This window comes from Penicillium cosmopolitanum (assembly GCF_028827165.1).
Source record: "Penicillium cosmopolitanum strain IBT 29677 chromosome Unknown utg000004l:1.0-4361866.0:1.0-4365735.0, whole genome shotgun sequence".
Lineage (NCBI taxonomy): Eukaryota > Fungi > Ascomycota > Eurotiomycetes > Eurotiales > Aspergillaceae > Penicillium > Penicillium cosmopolitanum.
Window position 1 is genome coordinate 1492683 of NW_026622674.1, and position 22962 is coordinate 1515644.

The 22962-nt window shown below is 49.3% G+C and overlaps 7 protein-coding genes across 7 annotated transcripts; 5 read left to right on the plus strand and 2 right to left on the minus strand.

Annotated features, from left to right (window-relative positions):
- Positions 1–472: 472 nt before the first annotated feature.
- Positions 473–2177, plus strand: N7509_001983 (putative MFS transporter Seo1; the record flags this gene model as incomplete). The annotated part of the gene is made up of 5 exons (XM_056626620.1): positions 473–632; positions 693–943; positions 1005–1038; positions 1087–1996; positions 2117–2177. The coding sequence occupies 5 exons, from the start codon at positions 473–475 to the stop codon at positions 2175–2177; spliced, it is 1416 nt and encodes a 471-aa protein (XP_056492415.1).
- Positions 2178–3047: 870 nt separating this feature from the next.
- Positions 3048–4736, plus strand: N7509_001984 (xenobiotic compound monooxygenase, DszA family; the record flags this gene model as incomplete). The annotated part of the gene is made up of 4 exons (XM_056626621.1): positions 3048–3167; positions 3234–3422; positions 3477–3724; positions 3791–4736. The coding sequence occupies 4 exons, from the start codon at positions 3048–3050 to the stop codon at positions 4734–4736; spliced, it is 1503 nt and encodes a 500-aa protein (XP_056492416.1).
- Positions 4737–5058: 322 nt separating this feature from the next.
- N7509_001985 (Yip1 domain protein) lies at positions 5059–6191 on the plus strand (the record flags this gene model as incomplete). Its single annotated transcript, XM_056626622.1, has 4 exons — positions 5059–5146; positions 5231–5645; positions 5721–5870; positions 5942–6191. The coding sequence occupies 4 exons, from the start codon at positions 5059–5061 to the stop codon at positions 6189–6191; spliced, it is 903 nt and encodes a 300-aa protein (XP_056492417.1).
- An 862-nt stretch (positions 6192–7053) lies between these two features.
- N7509_001986 (uncharacterized protein) lies at positions 7054–9711 on the plus strand (the record flags this gene model as incomplete). The annotated part of the gene is made up of 5 exons (XM_056626623.1): positions 7054–7093; positions 7382–8658; positions 8718–9189; positions 9251–9549; positions 9616–9711. 5 exons carry the CDS (start codon positions 7054–7056, stop codon positions 9709–9711), a joined length of 2184 nt encoding a protein of 727 aa, XP_056492418.1.
- A 303-nt stretch (positions 9712–10014) lies between these two features.
- N7509_001987 (Trans-aconitate 2-methyltransferase) lies at positions 10015–10821 on the minus strand (the record flags this gene model as incomplete). Its single annotated transcript, XM_056626624.1, has 1 exon — positions 10015–10821. The coding sequence occupies one exon, from the start codon at positions 10819–10821 to the stop codon at positions 10015–10017; it is 807 nt and encodes a 268-aa protein (XP_056492419.1).
- An 886-nt stretch (positions 10822–11707) lies between these two features.
- N7509_001988 (ATP-dependent 3'-5' DNA helicase) lies at positions 11708–15220 on the plus strand (the record flags this gene model as incomplete). Its single annotated transcript, XM_056626625.1, has 1 exon — positions 11708–15220. One exon carries the CDS (start codon positions 11708–11710, stop codon positions 15218–15220), a length of 3513 nt encoding a protein of 1170 aa, XP_056492420.1.
- A 703-nt stretch (positions 15221–15923) lies between these two features.
- Positions 15924–18173, minus strand: N7509_001989 (Zn(II)2Cys6 transcription factor; the record flags this gene model as incomplete). Its single annotated transcript, XM_056626626.1, has 3 exons — positions 15924–16185; positions 16256–17052; positions 17118–18173. 3 exons carry the CDS (start codon positions 18171–18173, stop codon positions 15924–15926), a joined length of 2115 nt encoding a protein of 704 aa, XP_056492421.1.
- Between the last annotated feature and the right edge of the window lie 4789 nt (positions 18174–22962).

Below are 22962 nucleotides of genomic sequence, written 5' to 3' on the forward strand. Positions count from 1 at the left end.
AGGCCATAAAGGAAAGGACGAAAAGCAAAAGAGTAACGGCGAGGCCATGAAGCATTGTCTGGTTCGTGAGGTACGGCCTGGCCAATTTCAAGAGAGCGATCGCCATCACGTCTTCACTCCACTCTGTGACATGTATTTTGGCCGTCCAGTCAGTACGATTCCTGCAGACGTCAGGCCAACTAACTGCCCTAGATGATGAAATTCCAAAATGAGGCGCATATGAATTTCCCTTTTGAGAGAGTGTCGTATTATAAGCTGAGCGTCCGTTCACGTATTCACATATTCTCAACTGCCCTGTCCGTCACGCCATTGCTATGCCTAGTGACACCTTGCATACACAGCGGACCTTATCCGTATCTCTCTGAAGAAACCTTGAAAAGCAAATGCAAATAAACTGGAGATTTATCCCGCTGACCTTTCTTTTCTCGAAGAAAAATCCGATCTCATTCGAGCGTGTGGCCATTTATTGAATATGAGCGTGCCTCAACAGCGCCGAAAATGGTATTATTTACAATGGTTTGCGGACCATGATACAAAGGAGGAACGGCGCCTTATCTTGAAACTGGATCTTTTAATTGTTCCCTATGCTTTTCTAGCATACTGGACCAAGTATATTGACCAAGCCAATATCAGTATGAAGACCCAAATAACACACTCCCGAAAATTTGAACTGTTTCTAACTCCATGGTCAGACAATGCTTACGTATCCGGTCTCAAAGAAGATCTGGGTTTTAATGGAAATGAACTGGTCCAACTTCAGACGATGTACACCATAGGAGCTGTAATTGGGCAATTACCTTTTGCGTTTTTGTTCACAAGGTTACCTATGCACTGGGTTATCCCATTTATGGATATTGCATGGGGTATATTTACCTTGGTGCAGTACCGAGCAAACTCGTACGCAGAACTTGCTGCATACCGCTTCTTGGTCGGCTGGTTTGAGGTATGTGGCATGCCTAGGTTAAGTAAATTGAGCAAGTGGAAGGGAGGCTAATTTCACACAGGCACCCTACTACCCGGGAATGCATTTTATTTTCGGTAATGACCCAGCTTTCATCTCCAAAGACTCATAACTGACTGAAGCAGGCTCATGGTATCGCAGCGACGAAATTTCGCGCCGAGGAGGATGTTTCTATGTTGGCCTGACGCTGGGTACACTCACAGCAAGTCTCATCCAAGCTGGAACATCAAGTAGCCTTGATGGGGTCAATGGACTTGTTGGCTGGAGATGGATGTACATCATCTGTGCCGTCATAACCATTCCTGTTGCAATTCTGGGCTACTTCCTTCTCCCTGGAACTCCGGACAAACCAAATAGATGGATCCTCAAGGAGAAAGATATTCAACTGGCCAAATCCCGTCTTGAAAAAGCATCACATAGCGTTCGAGAAGAAGCCATAACCTGGCGAACAATTCTGAGTGTCGGTCGCAACTGGAAATTCTGGGCCCTTCTTTGGCTCAACATCTTCTTCTGGAATGGAAGTATTAATACAACAACCGGCGGCTACCAGCTGTGGCTGAAGAGCCTTGACAGGTTCTCGACCAGTCGGTTGAATGAACTTGCCGCCGTATCTCCAGCCCTGGGAATATTTTATACTCTTTTCGTATGCTTTGCATCGGATCTTTTACTCGGACCTGCTTGGGCTATCACGCTTTCACATACCTGGAACATCATTGGTCTCATCATCCTTGTTATATGGAAAGTCCCGGAGTCGGCACTATGGTTTGCCTTCTTTACCACATACTCAGCTGTCGCAATGTCAAGCGTTCTATACGGCTGGATCAATAGCCAGCTGCGGTCTTCTCCTGTTCAGCGAGCGGTGACCCTTGTCATTGTCAATATGATTGCGCAGTCGACTACAGCCTGGACTCCGCTATTGGTTTTCAAAACAGTCGAGGGCCCGCGTTTTACAAAAGGATACTCATTCGTTCTCGGAAATGCAATTTGCTTGATTATACTTGCACATATTGTTAACTTTTTTATCTCAAAAGAAAGGTAAGTTGCTGAGCCACTTTTTGCGAAACCGCATCAGTCTAATCATTTTATCTCTGCTAGGAAAACCGAGACTTCAACGATAGATACTAGTCCTAGTGCTCACAATTCTGACGGTTCAAGTGACTTGGAAAATGGGGCTCAACAGAACCTAGAATTTGGAAAGAAGAACCATCACCCATGATTTTTTGGTTGACGGAATGTGGTTGATGACTTGTGCCTAGGTGGTGTCCATAGTCAAAGCAATTCTATCCATGGATCCCCAGTAGAACCTTGGAATATATTCTTCAAGTTTTCCTCAAAGAAAGGCTGACACTTCATTTTCTTTTCTATTACTGCCTTTGGCTGCTATCTAAATGTAGTACTGCCGTTTACTATAACCAACGGAGCTTCAATTGAACTTAACTTGCGACAATCTACACCCTTGAATCTATAATCACAAATCTTTCACGCGGTACTTAATTACCTATTATCTCTGGCAATGTTATTAGTTAATGACAGCTAGTAGTCTATAAATGATCATGATGTTCAAGAATTGTACAAGACTAGGATACGGCCGACAAAGAGTCACGCCATTCCATCGCGGATGGTGAAATAGCTTTAGTGAGTCGGAGGGTTTGAACCCCTCATTTTATTTCCGTTCCCCAATATCCACTTGGGCTATTCCAGTCACAACCTTGCTAAGACAGGGCCTATGCAAACCATTTCCTAGGGCTGGCATAGCTCAAAGAGCGATTCAGCCTCGTTGCGTTCTCGGTGGAGCTAATTGCGAATACCTCGGGCTCACCTTTGATACCATATGCTAAACTACCCCATAGAATTGCTCTTCTCATGATTCGGAGGATTTCCGGGTAGTTATTTGATCGTGAATGGCGTGAGATACGGTATTTATGATTAAATATCCGAGCGACGTGGTGATCAGACCAAGGCTTTTGTTCTTCTTCTCGGTCCTTTACAGATAGATTAACCCGTACATAATCACGAGAGCTGGAGATAAAGGGAACGTTGTCAAGTTGCAGCATTCAATTCAGTGAAAAGTCGCATATAGCTCGATATGGGAGACATCAATGTGTCCGCTGGCCAGGATGGCACTGGCAGTGGTACCAAAAAGCATATTTTGATTAATGCCTTTGATATGTCCACAGTAGGACATTTGTCCCCTGGCCAGTGGAAGGTATGTTGAATGAGGAACTTCAAGCTACCATAGGCATATGTGGCAATTCGCTGATAGAGATCCTAGAACCCCAAAGATAAATCGGCGACAAAACGGACACTGGAGTACTGGATCGATCTGGCAAAGCTGTTGGAGCGCGGTGGAATCAACGCACTTTTCCTCGCAGATACAACCGGAGGCTATGATACCTATGAGGGGAAGATTGACGAGTGCATCCGACGAGCTGCGCAATGGCCTGTGACAGACCCAACAATTGTGAGTTACAAAAGCACAGTCGCATAGATATCTGGACTTATTCGTTCCCACTAGCCTATCTCTGCAATGGCCGCCGTGACTAAGAATCTAGCTTTCGGTATCACGGCTTCTACCTCATTTGAACAACCGTTTCTGCTGGCAAAGCGCTTTTCGACATTGGACCATTTGACCAAAGGTAGATTGGGTTGGAATATTGTTACCTCGTACAAGAAAGCAGCCTTTAAAGCAATTGGTCTTGATACCCCGATTGAACATGACGAGCGTTACGCACAGGCCGACGAGTTCCTGAGAGTACTTTATAAGTACGTATCGGCGCCCTTCTTCTGAGATCAGACATTCAAGGCTAACCGGTTATACTTGTGAAACAGGCTTTGGGAAGGATCTTGGGCCCCAGATGCGCTTTCGCCCAACCCAGATGAAGACTCCTACGTTGACCCAGCCAAAGTCCGTCAAATCAATCACAAGGGAAAGTATTACTCACTGAATACACGCCATATTGTGGATCCATCGCCGCAAAGAACCCCATTTCTCTTTCAAGCAGGCACTTCACCAGCAGGCTCGGCCTTCGCATCGACTCATGCGGAGGCAATCTTTGTTTCCTCACACTCACCAGAAGTCCTGCGACCAAAGATCGAAAAGATTCGCCAGCTAGCAGCTGAGAAAGGTCGCGATCCGCAATCAATCAAGTTCTTTGGCACTTTCACACCTATCGTGGGACGAACCGATGAAGAGGCCCAGGAGAAGTACGAGGAGCTGAAGAAATACGCTTCAGTAGTCGGCGGCCTGGTGCTCTTCAGTGGATGGACTGGCATTGATATATCCAAGATCCCTTTGGACCAAGAGATCACAGCGGCAGATTCTCTGGAAGCTAACAGGGTGACTAGTCTCCTGGATTCACTGGTTCAAACGAGCAAGGACATACCGCGTTGGACGCCTCGAATTGTTGCCGAAAAAGCTGCTATCGGTGGACTTGGTCCTGTAGCTATTGGAAGTCCCACAACTGTCGCAGATGAGATGGAACGCTGGGTTCGAGAGGCCGGTATTGATGGGTTTAATATTGGCCATGTATCTACGCCAGGGACGTTCGAGGACCTGATCGACCTGGTTATACCGGAGTTGAGAAAGCGTGGACTTTACCCAGAGCTTCCATCGCCTTCGGATGAGCCGCTCACGGCTCGTGAGAAGGTGTATGGACGTGGTCAGAAGGAACTTCGTGATGATCACCCTGCGACTCGGTATAAGTACGACGCGTATCAGGAGGAACCGCCATATGTTGATAATTTAGAGCATGCAGAGAGTGCAGAGAATACCTAAATGTCACTGGGCAAGAAGAGGAAGGGAAAGGAATGCAAATTGAGAATTATAAGAGACAAGACAGCAAGTAGTTGTATAGCGTAAATACATGACCGCATATTTGTATGGGGAAAGGCACGGGCCCTGGTAATCTTACGGGCGGTGACCATCCACCAACGGGCGACGTAATGCCACTCTAGCCTTTCCGGGACAGCTGGTCCATCAACATTGCAACTCTTTCACTCTCCTCCGGGCTTTGCTTCTTTGGACCCCCTCGTCAAGGAGGTGATGCTCCTGCACTGAATATCTCTCAATTCCCGTCGAAAATACCCCCGTGCAAATCATGGCTAGTGTACAACCGGGCCATTCACATGGCGACCTACACGACGACGACTCGCTCCTAGATGACGACCTGATCGAGGCGGACGATGGTGAGTGCTTCAAGGCTGGTCGCTGAACTAGTTGTCACCTCTATTTACTTTGCCTTCTTTACTAACCTGATACGCGCCCTGTAGCTATCGATGCCGATGACCCCCTACATGATACCTCCGACACAGCCCCTCTACGAGGCAACATTGAAGCGGACAATGGCTCGAGAGGTGGACGGGCCTCTGGATATGGGAACTACCTGACCACTTCGATTCCGGGCGAAGACCGTCGCGCGACTCAGAACACTATTGATGAGAGTGTCTGGGCCACCCTGTCGCGAGACTTGATCGGAGTCGGCGAGAAGATGCGCCAAGTGTTGTGGCCTAAATATCTACTTGGTGGCATCATGCAGCGTGGAGGTGGTGGTATCAACGATGCTGCCGAGAGAGGCGAGGCAACTGGATTTGGCCGTAACCTGCGCGGGCTCGTGGGACGCTGGCCGGATGCCGATGTAGTCCTGCAGGGTGGAATGAGTGAGGGATTGCGCGATTGGGATCTCTGGTACGTTGATCTGACGCCCTCTGCCTGCGCATGGACACTGGAGTATAAATAAACTGACAATATGTATTTCTGCAGGGGTCCTCTGATTTTCTGCTTGGTTCTGAGTCTGTTCCTCTCTGTCGCGCATGGAGACCAGTCGTCCGTGGTCTTTTCGGGAGTTTTCTGCATCGTGTGGCTCGGAGAAGCCGCCGTTACCCTTCAGATAAAACTCCTCGGTGGTAAAATGTATGTTGGATTCGACTCTTCCCTACATCTGATGTGTCTAGGTGATGCTAATGCGATATGTCTGCCTCTAGTTCCTTCTTCCAGTCGATCTGCATTATCGGCTATACACTATTCCCCCTGGTCATTGCCGCCCTCCTTAGTGCCCTCGGGCTTCCTACGATCGCCCGAATTCCCGTCTACCTCGTGCTCGTAGCGTGGTCTCTAGCAGCAGGTGTCAGCATCCTGGGCGGTTCTGGAATCGTCCGTAACCGTGTCGGAATTGCGGTGTACCCGCTATTCATGTTCTATATTTCGATCGGATGCCTTTGTTTCATTAGTTAGAGGACAAGCTGCGCCTTATTCTCGAGTCAAGAGGAGCCTCTTGTTTCTCATGTTGGGGTTGAAGAACTACCTCCAATGGTCGCCTCCCACCAAGGATTCCCGTGTTAAATCGCGATTAGCACTTGTACACATATTCAATCAAATGTTATTGCCGATTTTAGCTGCCTGTGCATATGACTATAGCCAAGCATCCTGGACCTTTAGCTAAAGACTTTTCTCGAGGTAGCCATTAGATGCACATCTGAGTTGACCCGCGGTGAAATGCTGGTGATGTTTCTTAAATTATAGTATATGGCTGTCTACTCGAACAAGACCCAAGTGTTTCTTAATGTGTCGCCTTGGTCTTACTAGTAGCAATCACAAACGTGCATAATCACTAGTACGGATCTATACATAAGGGGCAAACAGCTTGGCAAGTCGAATTGGAGGCTGAGAGGATGCGGCAAAAACACCCCACTCGGCAGCATTTGGGAGGAATTAAGCCCTCAAATCGGGGGGGAGTTTTCTGGATCGGAGCTATTTTTAGAGACGGACCGACTCTTTCATGTTATAACAAAAAAAGGACGGCTATTGTCAAATTGCTGCCGAGGGGTGCCAGTTCAATCTTTCCTCAAAGCGTTTGCTGCGGGGCGAAGCGGTGACCGGACAACAACACTTCATGACTTGCTCCTTTCAACCTCCCTCTTGTTTTTCTCCCATCCCCACCAAAATCTTGACCTTGGTTCAGCTAGCCTGAGCTGCTCTGGTCGCCTATTCGATTATCGCTTCGACCCGATCTTGCGCTTCTACTGACTCAATCTATACCGTGTATCTGCAACAACAACTTCGCCCACAGCTTCGTCCTTGGTGACAACCACACACAATGGCCTCTGTTTCGGACGAGCCGAAGCCTTCGACGGGTGGTGAGTGTTTCCGACCCAAGCGCATAATTACGAGAGTATGGGGACCATGCTAGGATCCCAGCCGGTGTCGCAGGGAAGACTCGGAGAATGAGCAGAGAGCAACATGGCAGAGCCGGCGGGTAAGCGCCCTGGCGAGCGAGTTCCATCGTACCCCTCTTTGGGCGTTGCGCTTTCATCCGGTGTCTTTCCCTGCGATCCTGCTCCATTCCAATCAATCTGGATCCTGTTCGATCTTCACTTGCGCATTTGGGGCCTTCTAGAGTTCTGACAGAGTTTATCACCACGCAGTGACCACCCAAGATCCCCAGTCCCCACCCTCCGACAATGACGGTGGCGAGCGCCCCGTTCGCAAGCAGCTGAAGGAGACCACCATCGAATCTACCCCATCCAAGGAGAATGGCAGGAAGCGATCCTTCGAAGAATCACGCGACGGTCCGAATGATTCCCCCGATGACAGCAGAAGAAAGCGATCACGGGAAACCACACCCAACAACGGACAGACTACCGGCGCTGCTACCTTTTCAAATGTGAGTGACGAACATGATCCCGAGCACCTCCTCCCGGCCACCCCAAAGGACTTGGCCAAGGAAGATTTTATCACCAAAGTGCCCCAAACGGAAATCCCGGAGACACAACTGGATACTGCGAGATACCCGAGGCCCGCAGATCAAGGAGTGTTGGACAGCGACTCTGCGTGGGAGGCATCCGATGAGCTCTCTGACGGGACCGATGAAGGTGGTTTAAGCTCTGGGCTTGACGAACCGAAGAAGTCGGAAGCTAGGGACTCCCGTAATCCTTATAAAAAACCCAAAAGAACCGAACCTTCTGCTTCCCAGGTTTTTCAGCAGCCCAACAACCCCAGCGAACCAAGGATGCCTGCAGGAGTTTCTAGCCCTTGGAATTCCGACATGTCTGAACTCTCAGCAAGCATAGTCTCCCAGGAACCCCATCCAATGGATATCCCCAAACAACCAATGGAATCCAACATGTCCGCAGATTCGGAGTCCTATGAAAATTATCCGGCACACAAGGCTTCTTCGATCGAGCCGGATGGATTTGAGGATCACCCAAAGTCTCAGTCGGATGATTCTAGTGATTACCATTTATTCAATTCACCGGGCAGACATAACGAGTCCGTTGGTAGCCCAAAGGCTGAAACGACTGTTCATGATGCTCGATATTCGGATTCTGGGAAAGCTACGACTCATTTACCGGACCTTGACCGACCTGAAGATTCCACTTTGCTCCAAGAGAACCCCACGGAATATACTGCCCACCCCAGAGCCTTTTTCAAATCCCAAAACTCGAGATCCATCGAGTCAGAAACTAGGAACGAGATCAGTGTTAACACAGATCCCTCATCACAGGAATCCTCGAACTCCGCAACCATCGAACCCGCGAAAGGTCTAACGAAGAAGCGAAGCAGGGAACAACTAGAGAAAGAATCACCTAAGAAGTCGGAGACGATGTCTGATCTAGCGCAGGAGTCTGACTCGGCCAAGACCGAAAGGGAGAAAAAGCGACACCGTGATAATTCAGAGGAGCGCGAAAAAACCACTAATAAGGTCCGTCCGTCCATTGGATATCCCATTCTACCCTCGTGCTCTGACTAACTATATTCCAGCTCTTTTCTGCAAGTGCTTTCGCAAGCGCAGCTGATTCACCGTTTGCCAAACTCGCTGTGGCCAAATCGCCATTCTCGACCGAATCACCCGCTACCACAGAAGACAAGCCCGCCTCTAGTTCCGCATTTTCAGGATCTGCACTGGGTGGATTTGCTGGCTCCGAAAAGTCTCCGTTTGGCACCCTCGGATCATCAACATCATCTGTCTTCAAATCAGCTAGTCCATTCACAGCTGCCCCTAGTGCTACTGGTTTTGGTGGAATTGGAGGCGGATTTGGGTCTGCTGCTCCTGCTGGCATAACTAGCTTCGCATCTCCCAATGTCTCCACCACGTTTGGTGAGACTAAGGCCGCCAAGCCCTTAGGTGCTGAAGAATCTGAGAACGAGGAAGACGAAGGTGAAGGCGAGGGTGGAGAGGAAACCAACACATTTGAGGCGGCTAAGACCGATGAGCGATTCTTCGAACAAACCAGTAAGCTCGCTTACTCACCTCCTGTCACCTCGCGTTCAGACAAACTAACACATCCTTGCAGTTGAAACTGGCGAAGAAGAAGAGAAGACCATTTTTGTATGCAAGGCAAAACTTTTCTCTTTCACTACTGGCGAGTGGAAGGAACGGGGTCTTGGTACTTTCAAGGTTAATGCTCGGGATGTTGGTGGGAAGAAGGTCGGCCGCATGATAATGCGTGCCGACGGTGCCCTCCGCGTCATGCTAAACAGCCCTGTCTTCGAGGGTATGAATTATGGAGATGCCAAGAATAAGGTCCCTACCAACAAGCAAATTTTCCTGGCCAGCACAGAAGGGGGCCGCACTGTTCCTCTACTGCTTCGGGTAAGTCTCCATACTTCTCGCTTTCGCCTTAGTCTACGTGTCTCACTTACTAACCATTTCTCATAGACCCCAAATGAGTCTTACGCACAGGATCTGTACAGGACTATTAGGAAGCTGTTGACGGGGGAAGACGAGGACGAGAGCGATGATGAAGATGCATGAAGTTTTAGATGTCGCGGGGGTCTGTTATTAAAACCTGGAAGAGAAAGAGTAAACTAGGCTTCGGTGCATCTGGAGTTACATCTGGAGTTCGCGCGATCACTACGGTGACCGATACCTGATTATTAGCGATTATGAATTTCATACGTTGCAGACAGTTATAACTATTCGTTCTTGGAATGAGTTTCTTTCAGGTATACTAGTCTGCCAACCAGGGTGTATCCAGGTGGAACTCGAAGACATACCGGATGTTGAAGGTGAAACGTATAAGTAGGATTCAATGATGCATACAGACATCAACCATCCTTACTTCTTAACGGCAACCACAAACAACCGCGGATATCGTAGTAACACCCGACCATCTTCACAAGCAGGATACGCTTGTTGCAACCCCTTAAGATACTCCTTCAAGAAACCCTCTTTCTCTTCCGGTTGCAAGGGATCCAGGAACGGCCGCAGTCCTGTACCCTTAACCCACTCAATAATAGCAGCATGGTTCTCAAGCGCGTGATAATAGCTAGTGTGAAAGATATTGACTGCGGAGGAGATAGGCTTGAGCAGATCATAAATCTCCAGAGGAGTCTGAAACGTATCCCTCCCAACACTCGCAAGTTTCTGAGCCCAGGGGCCCGAAGTAGCAGTTTTCCGCATGAGGACATGCGATGGCTCTGCAAGATTATCGGGGACCTGGAGGGCGAAAACGCCACCGGATGGTTGGGTAGCCATGAGCTTTTTGACAATCTCAAAGCGTTCTTCCTTCTTTAGCCATTGGAATACGGCATTTGAGTAGAAGAGGTCGACTTCTCCTTGCGGTGAGTAGGAGGTTAGGTCTTCCACGGTAAAATCCAGATGGGGAAGGGTCGCTTTAGCTTTGCGGATCATGTCTGGGGATGAATCTATCCCCACCAGGTTGGCATTCGGGTAGCGCGACTCGATGACTGCGGTTGAGTTGGCTGGGCCACAGCCTAGGTCTACCACTCGCTTTGGAGATGTGAGGGGGACTCGGGAGAGAAGGTCGCGTGCTGGGAGGGTTCGCTCATCCTCGAATTTGAGGTATTGTGCTGCACTCCAGTCGTTGAGGGCTTGGCCCCCTGATGAGGGTGAAGTGGACATTGGTCTGTAGTGGAATGGGATTCTGGAGTTGAAGGCTTTCTGGGAGAGTTGGAATAGTCTTCTCGAGGGTGGTTGGATAAAGTAGGACATCCTATCGAAGACACTTTCTTTGCATACTAGTAGTAGTAATAGGGAAGAAGCAATTGAAGGGTTGATAAGTGGACACGCAGAGTATATAAGCCCACGTCATCGGAACTGGGGAAATGGAGGTCTAGTGCCGATCGCTGAAGGAATGACAGATGAGGTAGAAGACAAACTCCTGAATCGGCAAATATTGAGCGAATGATTATCACAGAGAGGTTGTATAGCCCAAGAAAGTGACTGAGATTCGTTACAATAATTGCAGAGTCGTATTGTGAGAGAAAATCCATCACTAACAGAACTGCCGATAATCGGCATGGAGACTCGTGGGGGCAAGAATGTCAACTCGGATGGAATGCCGAACCTATTGCGGATATTATAATCGGTCCGAAATTAGCAGGGCTGAATAGAACACTCCTGATTTTGATATGCTATTTCTGATGGATCGTCTGGCAAAGCTCTATACGAGGTACGGTTGCAGTCACTAATTAATGTACGAGTATAGATGGGATAGCTTCGCCAGGATGAACTCCCATCTGTGATATACTAATATGCAACTGACATGAAATAGTTGCTTTGATTCAATACTGTTGTTATGTCTTAAGTCCGACCAGATCAGTTCTCCTCTTTTGCACTCAATGGCGAGTTGTGAATTGTTTGAATTGTAAATTGTGCCAAATCAGGTTATAGAGGCCTGTTGCACGTGACCACGCGTCGCTTTTCACCTCTCACATTTACATCTTCGTCTTGCCGCTCGCATTCATTCAATCCCGGCTTGGTGCAAGATCGATATGGGGCCGCCAGAATGGCGGATTCGACAGAGACAGTTCACAACGCCCTGAAACGAAAGCCATATCATGATGAAGCCTCTCCAGTCCCCGGCAATGTCGCAGCAAACGCGTCTTCGGGTACCGGCTCTCTCGACGCACAAGCCCAAGACCCCAAACAGCTAGGAAACGGCCAACAAAAAAAGCGAAAGACAGACCAGGGGAAAAAGCCAGCCTCAAATGGAAAATCCAAGGCCCCGAAGAAGAGAACCCCGTCCGCGCCATGGCCGGATGTCTTCAAGCAACTTTCGCAGACACATCGTGCCTTGAATTTGGTGTATACCTTCTGCTGTACGCGCAAGCACTTTGCGACCACATTCGACAACATCAGAAAGGCAGTCCAGGCCCAACTTGGCAAAGGGAAAGACCTTACCATTGAAGATGTGGCTAGGGTCAAGGCGATAGTTCCACAGGCAGTACGCTTCGAATATGTCGACGAGACAAGACTCGAGGTCATGACGGTCGGAGATAGAGAGACGGTTGAATATGGATTGCATAAGCGCCAGGGCTCCCTCAATGCGGATGATCTCGCTAGCTCGGATGCTTTCCAAAACCATGAGTTTGGCGGGAATGTTTTGCTATTCGAATTTGTGGACGGAGACCTAAAACGAGAAGTCCAGCATCCGAAAACTGGCGAGCCTTCAAAACCAGTTCGCCGGATGAAAGACGAAGATTTGAAAATGCCGGTTTACAGCCAGAAGCAAATGCTTGCTCTGATCGAGAAGCGCAACACGAAATTTTCCGATGCCATTGACGCATTCCTCGTTCGATGTGAAGACAAAGGTATAGATCCCGTTCTGATACTCGAAGATGAGAAAAATGCCCTTCTCCCAACGCCTTGGGGTAGCAGTGGAAATGGTCCTCCGGCATCAACAATTCCAGCCACCATACCGAAGGAGCGCAAGTCCATCGCGGAAATCATCGCGGAAATACGGGATATGGAGTGGTATCATGCTCAGATTGTGCCGGAAGGTCATCGTGTATTCGATGCCCAGTCGCCTGTTTTCGGTGATTTGAATTTCCAGCTTTCACAGGACATGGTCAATGCTCTCTACAATACCAAGGGTATCACCCAGCTCTACTCTCATCAAGCAGAGGCTATCAATCATTTGTATGATGGCCACAATGTCATTGTTTCCACCTCGACAAGCTCTGGAAAGTCACTGATCTACCAAATCCCAATGCTACACGAATTAGAAAAAGACCCGGACAGCAGGGGTATGTACATTTTCCCCACAAAGGCACTAGCTCAAGATCAGCGGCGCAGCATGACCGAGCTACTGCAATACATGACTGGTTTGCAACATACAATGGTTGAAACATTTGACGGAGACACACCCATGAGCAGTCGTGATCTCATTCGGGACGAGGCGCGGATCATTTTCACCAACCCGGATATGCTCCACATCACCATCTTACCACAAGAAAGCACCTGGCGCACTTTTTTGAAGAATCTCAAGTTTGTTGTGGTAGATGAATTGCATGTCTACAATGGGTTGTTTGGCTCGCACGTTGCTTTCATCATGCGACGCCTTCGCAGGATATGTGCGGCGGTGGGTAACCGACATGTCAGGTTTATTTCGTGCTCTGCCACAGTTGCGAATCCCGAGGACCACATGAAAGCTATATTCGGCGTGGAAGATGTGAGATTAATTGACTTCGATGGATCTCCCTCCGGCCGCAAAGAGTTCCTATGCTGGAACACACCATTCAAAGACCCGACAGACCCAACCTCAGGACGTGGTGATAGCGTTACTGAGACAGCGAGATTGTTTTGCCAGCTTGTTCTTCGAGGCGTCAGGGTGATTGCATTTTGCCGAATCAGACACTTCTGCGAAGTCCTCTTGCAGGCTGTACGCAACGAATTCCGAGCTCTTGAAAGAACAGAGGTTGGCAAAATGGTCATGGGGTATCGAGGTGGTTATAGCCCCCAAGATCGCCGCCGCATCGAGAAGGAAATGTTCGAAGGAAAGCTCATGGGTATCGTGGCAACTAATGCCTTGGAATTAGGCGTTGACATTGGTTCTCTTGATGCTGTCATTACCATGGGCTTTCCTTACTCAATCTCCAACCTGCGCCAGCAAAGTGGTCGAGCCGGACGACGCAACAAGGATTCCTTGTCTGTACTTGTTGGAGACAGATACCCAACAGACCAGCATTATATGCAAAACCCAGATGAAATTTTCACTCGACCAAATTGCGAGCTACAGATCGATCTGGCTAACGAGCTTATCCAAGAAGGCCACGTACAGTGCGCGGCATTCGAAATGCCCATCCGTCCGGATGAGGATTGTATTTACTTTGGCCAGCAGCTTTTTGCCCTCACAGCCACGCGGTTAACTAAGGATAGTATGGGATTCTATCATTGCCATGACCGATTCCGTCCCCATCCTTCGCGATGCGTTTCAATCCGTGACACAGAAGACCAGCATTTTGCGGTAATAGACACAACCAATAACCGCAACGTCGTCCTCGAGGAAGTCGAAGCCTCCCGCGCCTTTTTCACCATCTATGAGGGCGGCATATTCCTTCACCAAGGTCAAACCTACCTTGTCAAAGAACTCAATACCGAAAAGTTTCTTGCGCGCGTCCTTCGTGTCAATGTAGACTGGAGCACGATGCAGCGTGATTTCACCGACATCGACCCCATCGAGACAGAGTCGATGCGACTAGTTAGCACCGACACCTCCGGATCTCGCGCATTTTTCGGCGCAGTTCAGATCCACGCTGTCGTCTACGGATTCTTCAAAGTCGACAAAAGAGGCCGCATCCTCGACGCAGTCGCCGTCGACAACCCACCCATCGACATCTTCACCAAGGGAATGTGGCTCGATGTACCTTCCCTCGCAATCGAGATCCTCGAGTCCCACCAACTCAACGTCGCCGCCGCGATCCACGCAGCCGAACACGCAGTCCTCGCCCTCCTCCCGTCCTTCGTCATTTCATCACCGGGCGACGTACGTACAGAATGCAAGGTCGCCAAGAAAGAACTCCGCCGCTCGCTCCACCGCGCCAATGACGCCGAGCAAGAGAAGATCAGGAAAAGTCTTCAGCCGCCGAAACGACAGCGCCCCGCTCGCCTTACGTTCTACGATGCCAAGGGCGGGTCGTGTGGTTCCGGGATTGCGAGTAAAGCATTTGAGTTTATCGGGTTGCTTTTACGTCGCGCTGTGGCGCGTATTGAGGCTTGCGATTGTCTTTCGCCGCAGGGGTGTGTGGAATGTTGCTGCGATGAGCGGTGCAAGGAGATGAATGTTGTTATGAGTAAGGCTGGCGCTGGTGTTATTTTGAGATGCTTGCTTGGGTGGGAGGTTGATGTTGATGCTTTGCCGTGGGGCGAGGAACTGGATGGGGAGGTGTTTGGCGCTGGGGAGTTGGCGGGTGGACTGGAGACGGTCATTAAGGCGGGGGATGTGCCATGGAAATCTGGCTGCCGTCCCGATAATGGACAATCGGATCGTGTGGATGTCGATAGTGAAAAAGTGCAGTGAAATCACTAGTCACGTCTGAGAGGATGTGTAGTAGTAAATGCAAGTTAGACAAAATCTGACGCGGCTTATATGCCTTTCATAAGTTTGAAGATCCGATGTTCCAATTCTTTGAATCCGGACAGTGAGTGTTCCAGCGAGAATATGAAGGTTTCTCGATCATGATGGAGAGAAAGGCCCAAAAGGAATGATTGCTATTAGTATTTGTTGAATGATATTCGAGCAGTTGGGTATAATAAATGTACACATCAAGTCATGACCGCAGGAAACCATGCAAAAACCAGAAATGGGGAATATGGTAGTGGGATGGAGGTGGAGGGAGTAAAGGAAAATAAATGCTAAAAGATGGAGGAGACAACTGGGTAGAGGCAACTGTAGTGGTAGAGGCAACTGGGTAGCCAGAGAGAACCTTGGAAAGCTCTCGAGGTGATGGGAGTTTTGGTGGATAGAAAAGCACGCACGCACACGAGACAAAGTGCCCCCATAATGCAGGTAGGCGTTATTTTGCGCCAATATGTTTTGCCAACTGGGCATGAGAGCTATATGTTCATGATACCTCAAGTCCAGTTCCAGATGAGCAGGAGACGGGATTGATCAAAGCGAAAGTCTGGCATGCTAGATGACTGTTTGTGGTGGTTTGGTTTGGCATGATAGACCGACAAACCCCCAAATTATAGCACTGGAATATCATCGATAGCAGAGCCTTTCAATAAAGACCACTGTGGCTACTTGAAGGGCTCTGCTCATCATCGTGCTCATCCATATTCAGCTTCCAAAACATCGACTTCATATCTCGCACATTTTCGCGGAACTCGTCTCGGGGCTGGCTCATGCGTTCTGCAGAAAGGGCGCGGATTTCGCGGATAATGTCAAAGTATCCTTCGTCGTTTGGGAGCCACCAGTGTTCAAGTTCGGGGAGTTGCCAGATAGCGCCTAAGGCTTCGCGGAATTTTGGAGGGATGATGTAACTATCAGAAATGGCATATTAGCATTTAGTTCCTTAAAGTAAACCCGACGACGATGGTTGTTTGCACTCACCCATTTTGCTCCATCATGGCCAACTTCCGCCGAGACCACATTTGGTGCTTATTATCCTTGGTGAGGAACATGCTGGAAAGACCAATGCTATTCTTGTACCCAATGCAGTGCCCATAACCCTTGTTCGGCCAGCGGTCAATAGTTTCGAGCAGTCGGCATTGTTCGAATGCAAGGCTTTGCAGTTCTGGAAGCAGGGGCTGCTTCAAAGCGAGCATCGTTTGATACTTGAACATCAATTCTGTCGAGAGCAGGTCGATCCAAGCGTAGTTTGCATCCCACAATGGTCCTGTATGAAGAACGCCTGGCACGTAGGGATCCACGATATCATCCTCAGTCAAGGGCTGCTTATTTGGATAAGACATGACGGTGTATTCAGAATCGTCAAACTCTCTGATGATGTTTTTCGCCCGTTCCATCGTTTGGCCGAGTTGCTGGTTCTGGACAATGAAATGGTCCATTGGAATCAGACCACGCGACAATCTGGCATACAACGAGGCCATCTCCAAACCGAACCGGCGGTTGATTGATGCAACCAGTGCGAGCTGTTTCGCAGGGTCGTTGGGGTATAGAGCCGCTTGCTCTGCGTCATATTGTTCCTTGCCGATGTACCAGTCTCGAGGGAGGACTGCCTCAGTGCCAGCGACGATTCCGACTACGATGTCGAAGCGTGCGTACCATAGGAAGATATTTGTGTGTAGTTCAACGGTGTTGGAGGATTCTGGGGTGAGTATTTCTCGCACCAATGCGTGAGATGCCTGGTGATGATCGATCAAGTTAACCCAGTCTCCAATATACTCCTATAGTCGGCGATAAGAGTCAGCGAATGATTCACAGTTATAGCCTGTCATTTTCAAAGAAATACCTCAAAAGTTGTCAAAACAAGAACGGTGCACAATGTTGCTTCCGTGTGCTCCTCTCCAGAGCTCAGTGATTTCCGCAAGAGAACCAGAGCTTTATTATAGTATTTCAGAAAAGTATAAAGCTTTGCTCCGGGCACATTGAGGGTATGAAGATAGGCGGCGAACCCTACCAGTGCATATAACAAAGGATCATAGCCCATCGCTAGTTCGATGATGCTGTCATGAATGAAGCGGTCGCTGCTGGATCTCAAGAAGAAATGTTCGTGCGAGATGAATTCTTGATGGTAATTCAGGTAGAAACGCAAGTCCTCGGACAGCCGGGAGGAGTTCAATAGGTCGAGTGTGGTATGGCTGATGCTAGCCGATCGCACGCTCATCGATTCAAAACGGGAAGATGACTCAGTTGAAGGCGAACTACTTGGATCCAGATTGTTGAAGTTTTCAGACTCGGGCGTCTGCCTCGTGTATCTGTGCATCGACTGTCCGCTCTGTGTTCTGTTCATTTCGGGGCGAGACTTGCTACCACTGGCTGGTGGCGATGGCCGCGATGCCAGACCGGAACTTCCGGGTTCTTCTTCATCGATGATGGGTTCTAGAGGACTGACTAGTTCAGGATCAGGTTTTCCAGAAGAATCACTTCCTTGTGAATGCGGGCGAGAACCACGCGATTTCCCCATGGCCCTCCCTCCGACCTTGGAGGCGGATGATGCCGCCGGGGACGGATAGACACATTCTCGACTACCTTTTCTGCAACGCTCACAAAGAGGACGAGATTCATCGCATTTGATACGACGAGCACGACACGTGAAACAGCCGCTTCGGGTGCGTTTGTGTTTCTTTTGATCTGGGATGGGTTGGAGCAAGGTCGGTTGCTTGGGCGGGTATGGCGGAGCGGGTACGGCCATCGCCGGAGCGGCGGAGGGATCATGCCAAAACGCAACGCTGTCGGGATACTGCGTGGGCCCAAAGAGCGAATACGCGGACATGCCTGAGTCCTGCTGCATTGAATCTAAAAAGCCGGCCAAACCGGCCTGTGATTGATGATATGACTGCGCCATGATGGTCCAGGTGGCTCCAAGTCGACGCGGATTCCCCCTTCAGCTCAGCATGTATCTCGAATGGGAGATTGCATCGTAGGAGATGACGATGCGTAATGTAACGGAAGAGGAAGAGAGAACAAGTGAGGACTCGAGGGAAACCAAAAATAAAGAAAGAGAGAGAGGAGGAGAGGAGAAAGAGGCGGGAAAAGTGTCAAAGACGTGTACGAGTAGAGAATAAGAACAAGAACAAGAACAAGAAGTGTAGGGGGTGGGGTGAGGTTGACCCAGACTATTGGAACCAGGATGTGATGTGCGGAGATTAAAAGAAGCCTGAGAGAACCTTTTTTACTTTCTTTTTTTCTGCAATTTTTATTTTATTTTTATTTTCCTATTGGATTGGATTTGCATAAATGATTCTTTGCCTTCTCGGGGCCGACTCCGGTCCACATTGGATACGAACCAACAAGGTAAGGTCTTTTTAACTCCATTGCCTCCCTGACAAGTATGTTCATTTCTCGGAGTATGGTTCATGGGTCTGACCCAGCAACTAACCTCATGGCAGCATGCTATTTTCTTGGTGGAGAAGAACGGAATTGAATTCCAACTACGGAGTAGGCTTGCATACTAGACCACTCGTAACTCGTACGAGTACGGGTACACTAGATGAAGCCCAAGAGGAGTGGGAGGAGGAGGGGGTTAGGAGAAATCAGAAATTCACAACGTAGTATTTACAGATCCTTGATGTACAGTAGCACTGCTTCGATGGGCCCCCTTTCTTCCCCACTCTAGTTGGGGATCTTCCTCTGGGCTTATTTTTATCCTTAATCCTTAGTCAGAAGATCCCCACGAGCCTCGGGTCTCGGTGAACTTGAAAGGGGGGGCGGAGGTTTTGCTGGGTGACGATCCTCGCAAGCCACAGGGCGGTGATATCACTAGGAAATTGAATTTCCTAGGGCTTGAGAGGATGGGGTGGCTCGAGCCCCAATTTCTGGGTCCATGCAAGCCTGTAATGCACGCGCGAACGAACGAGAAGAGGGGAGGGGGGATGATCATAGCGTCTGTCAATTTGCTGGGTCGCGCGCGCGCTCACTCCCAGTCAAACCATGCATACTAGTACTAGTAGTACTAGTCATAGATCCCACGGCTTCTCTTTCTCTCTCTCTCCCCAGCTTCAATTTAACCGCCCTCTGGGTCGAACAAGAACCCATCGGAACCATCCCGAATACAGCTGTCGGAATTTTCTCACCTGATCAAATTGATTGCGCACCCTCTGGTACAAAGTGGAACCTGCCGAGAAGAGATCAATAGCGTGGGCCTAGGGGACAAGATGGACGGAAGACACCTCGGTGATGGTTCAAGCTTCGGAAGATTGGGGCCCGAAACGACAGGCCGGGTCTGATAGAACGGCGCATTCCGCACCAGGTGACTGGTGCAGTCGGCAAATCTGAAACCTCAAGGGGCGCCGGCGCATCGAGAATATGCCGAAAACGTTCTGTTCATGACGGAGATTCTTGAGTGGAGCCCGGGTGGTAACTAAGGGACTAGAGAAGTGGAGCCGCTGAGCTCATGAATGGATTTATGATTCATGATTGGGAAGGACGAGCCGGGGAGGTGTGTGGAGGAGAGCGAGACGGGGGAACTTGAACCCAGCTTCCGATGTGGGCAATATGCGTGTCTCCATGGTCATTCCAGGGATAGGAGGGGGGTGGAAACGATGCATCTCAGCTGAAGGCTGCCGTGTTTTCTTATTAGCATCCTGTCTACGTTTTTTCTGTCTCTCTCTCTCTTCCCTGTGGCGATGGAACAATGAGTGTGTCAGGCTTGAATCGGCGGTGCCTGATCGACCAGAGAGAGTTTGACAGGTGCGTCGAAAATAATAATGGAAAAAAAAGAAGAGGGAAAAAAAACAAAGGGTGGGCCGAGTAGATCAAAAAGACGCTAACGACAGGTGTGCACTGGGATCGACTCCATCGGACTTGAGCTCTCCAGCACGATCATGATCATGATCATGATTGCAGGGGCAATGAACAAAGGTAGATCATCACGCCAGTGGCGGTTTTTCGTCCTATTCGCCCGGGTGAGAGGGGAAAACTAGCCCAACCAGAGTCAGGAAGGGCTAAGGAACAGTCCGTCGCAAGCCCTAACTGCCTTAGACACCTCACTATCGACGACGGGACCTGCACAGTGCACCGACCTTCCGACATTTCTCGCCATGTGGGTGAAAGGTGAGCCGGTCAAACGCTAAATGGTGCGTTCCTTGACAGACTGTGGACCTCTGGTCCACAATGCCCTTGCTAGGTTCCACCGCGCCGCGCTATTCTTACTGCTCTGCGATGTACCATCTCAAAGTCGATCCTTGTCTATGTTAAGTCTAGCAACTGCACTGGGCCAAACTGGGTAACATCTCCGTCCTAGATCTTATGCCTTTCCCCATCATGGCCATAGCTGTTGCCGGGACTTGGGGAAGGCCGGTTGATGTCTCCACTTGTGCGGACTGTACTCTATGCCTATTTTGGTTGGTCGTGAGAGAGTAGTACCAGACTTATTCCTAGAAACATTTCAAGGACGACAGCTGCAGCAGGAAGAAGAATGGAAGAGTGCGTGGGGCAAGGCTCGTATAGTCGTATACGTCGACCGCAGATACGCAGAATAGAACGTCCATTATGGCAAAAAAGCACGACGAGAGGGGTTGGAATCTTCAAAAGCAGCATAGTCATTGAATGATGATTCTGAAATGATCCATGTGTCAGATTCGTTGTGCAAACGGCCAGTTCGACCGGAAATTCAAAACATCAATCTGCCAGGCGGATAGCTGAGGGAAAAGAGACCCGCAATGTTCAAAACCGTACTCCGTACGGAGTAGACCCGCATGGCACTCAACTTGCCACAGCTCGATCTAATTCCACATGACAACTCTGGTCATGATCGGCATCTTTCAGGGTATCAGGCAGTCATTTACGGATACTGCATCACATTACATTTGCGGTTAGTGGGTTGCAAGTCAGCCTCATCTGAACGGAAAGTCCTAGTAGTATTGATCATATATCATGGAGCATACTAGGCTTCAAAACTGGTAAACTACTAGTAGTACATATTGGGCGTGCCAGAACAACAAACAGTAATGAAATAGCATCGGATTTATAGCCTTTACCTTCTCTTCTCTGGGAAAAAGACTACGATTTCATAGCAATGTGCGCTACGATTGTGTGCTATTATGAATCTCTACGGTCAGGTCCACTTGACCATGATCCGCCGGAAAAAGGGACCATCAGTTGAGATAGCTAGCAGAAAATCCGCTCAGCTCCACATACTAAGACCGGATCTCCATCACCCAGATCCATTTTCAAATATCGACGGGTTTGAGGATCAGACGATGCTCTAGGGAAAGGAACGTGTCAATTTGGTACACCGATTAACTTTCATGGAACGGAATCATGTAATCCAAGGAGTGTGGTACATAGGCAGCTCCCTTGTAAGGTCATGCGCACAAGACCAATTATGCCAGGACCTTCTTACGGCCGATAGATGACAGCACTGTTGGTGTATAGGACGGGGATAATAGGACCTAGTCTCTTCGAAAGGCCCAATTTGGAATTTCACCTGCAATCTAGAGTACAGCAGAAACCGGGAAACAAGGGGTAGAAATTCATACCAATGCAAGTTGGGGCTTAGTTACAGCGCGGTAGATAGATTGATAGTTCAGCAAGAATATTATCTTCAATGAGGCCAAAAAGTGTAGCAACCTTGCCTTTCCAGGGGCTGATGCAGCTTCTCGAGGTGGCTTGAGACTTGAGCTGGCCATTGAAGTCCAATCAATTACAAACATGTTTCTCTATTTTTCACCATTGGTTGTCAGACAAGAACATACCGGTAATACGAAGCAAAATCAATGTTGGAAGATGAAGAATTCTAAAGTTAAGTTACAATAGAAAGTTGGACCTGAACCCGAGAGGTCAGGATCTTATATCCAGTAGATCAGCAGCAGCAGTCTCTAAAAAATCTAAGCAAATCCCAGTTTACGGAGACTCTTGCCATTTTCAAGAGCATACTGGTCTACTGGAAATCAACATTCACTCGGCTGTACTCTGTACGAAGTAGATAGTACGAAAAGCCACGAACACAGCCCCAAAACACCACGCACCGGAGAGCATTACGCTCCGACACGAGGCGCAGAAGGCGGGCAGAGATCGGCCGATTCCAAGAGGACCATCGGATACGACTGCCTCGACACAAAACAATAGAAATTGAGTTAACGCCGGTCGTTTGAGAGAAAAGATGGTGCATTGGAAGAGATTGGGGGCGCAAATGTGGCTCCCCTTTTCCAGCTGGTCAACTAAGAGTAGTACTCCGTACGGAGACTGCTGAGATAGGCGCCCTAGGATATTGCTGTCACGCAAACCCACATGGTGCTTTTGCACCCCTCATTACGGAGTAGGCTAACCCTCCCCTCCCCCTTCAAGGATCATGGAGGGGACGAGCGACCCAAGCTGCCCCTAGCACAGGAGCTAGCGGGGGCGGCGCTGTGGGATCTGTCACTTGGCCCTTGGGAAATGCCGTGAGTGCCGGAGTGGCTGCCACGATGGGAGATCCCAACGGCGGGATATTGCCCAGGGGGATGGCCTGGTTGCTGATCCTCTGGCTTTGGCTGGGTCTCCCGGGTTGCACTGCAGGATCCGCGGGTTTTCTGAGCCTTCCATTTTCCATTTCCATTCCCCCCTGTTAAGTTTGATGCATGTCGCGTGGCTCCGGGTGATTTGCCTCGGAGGGGCGCCCTAGGCGCACCGGGAGTTTGGAAGATGCACCAAGC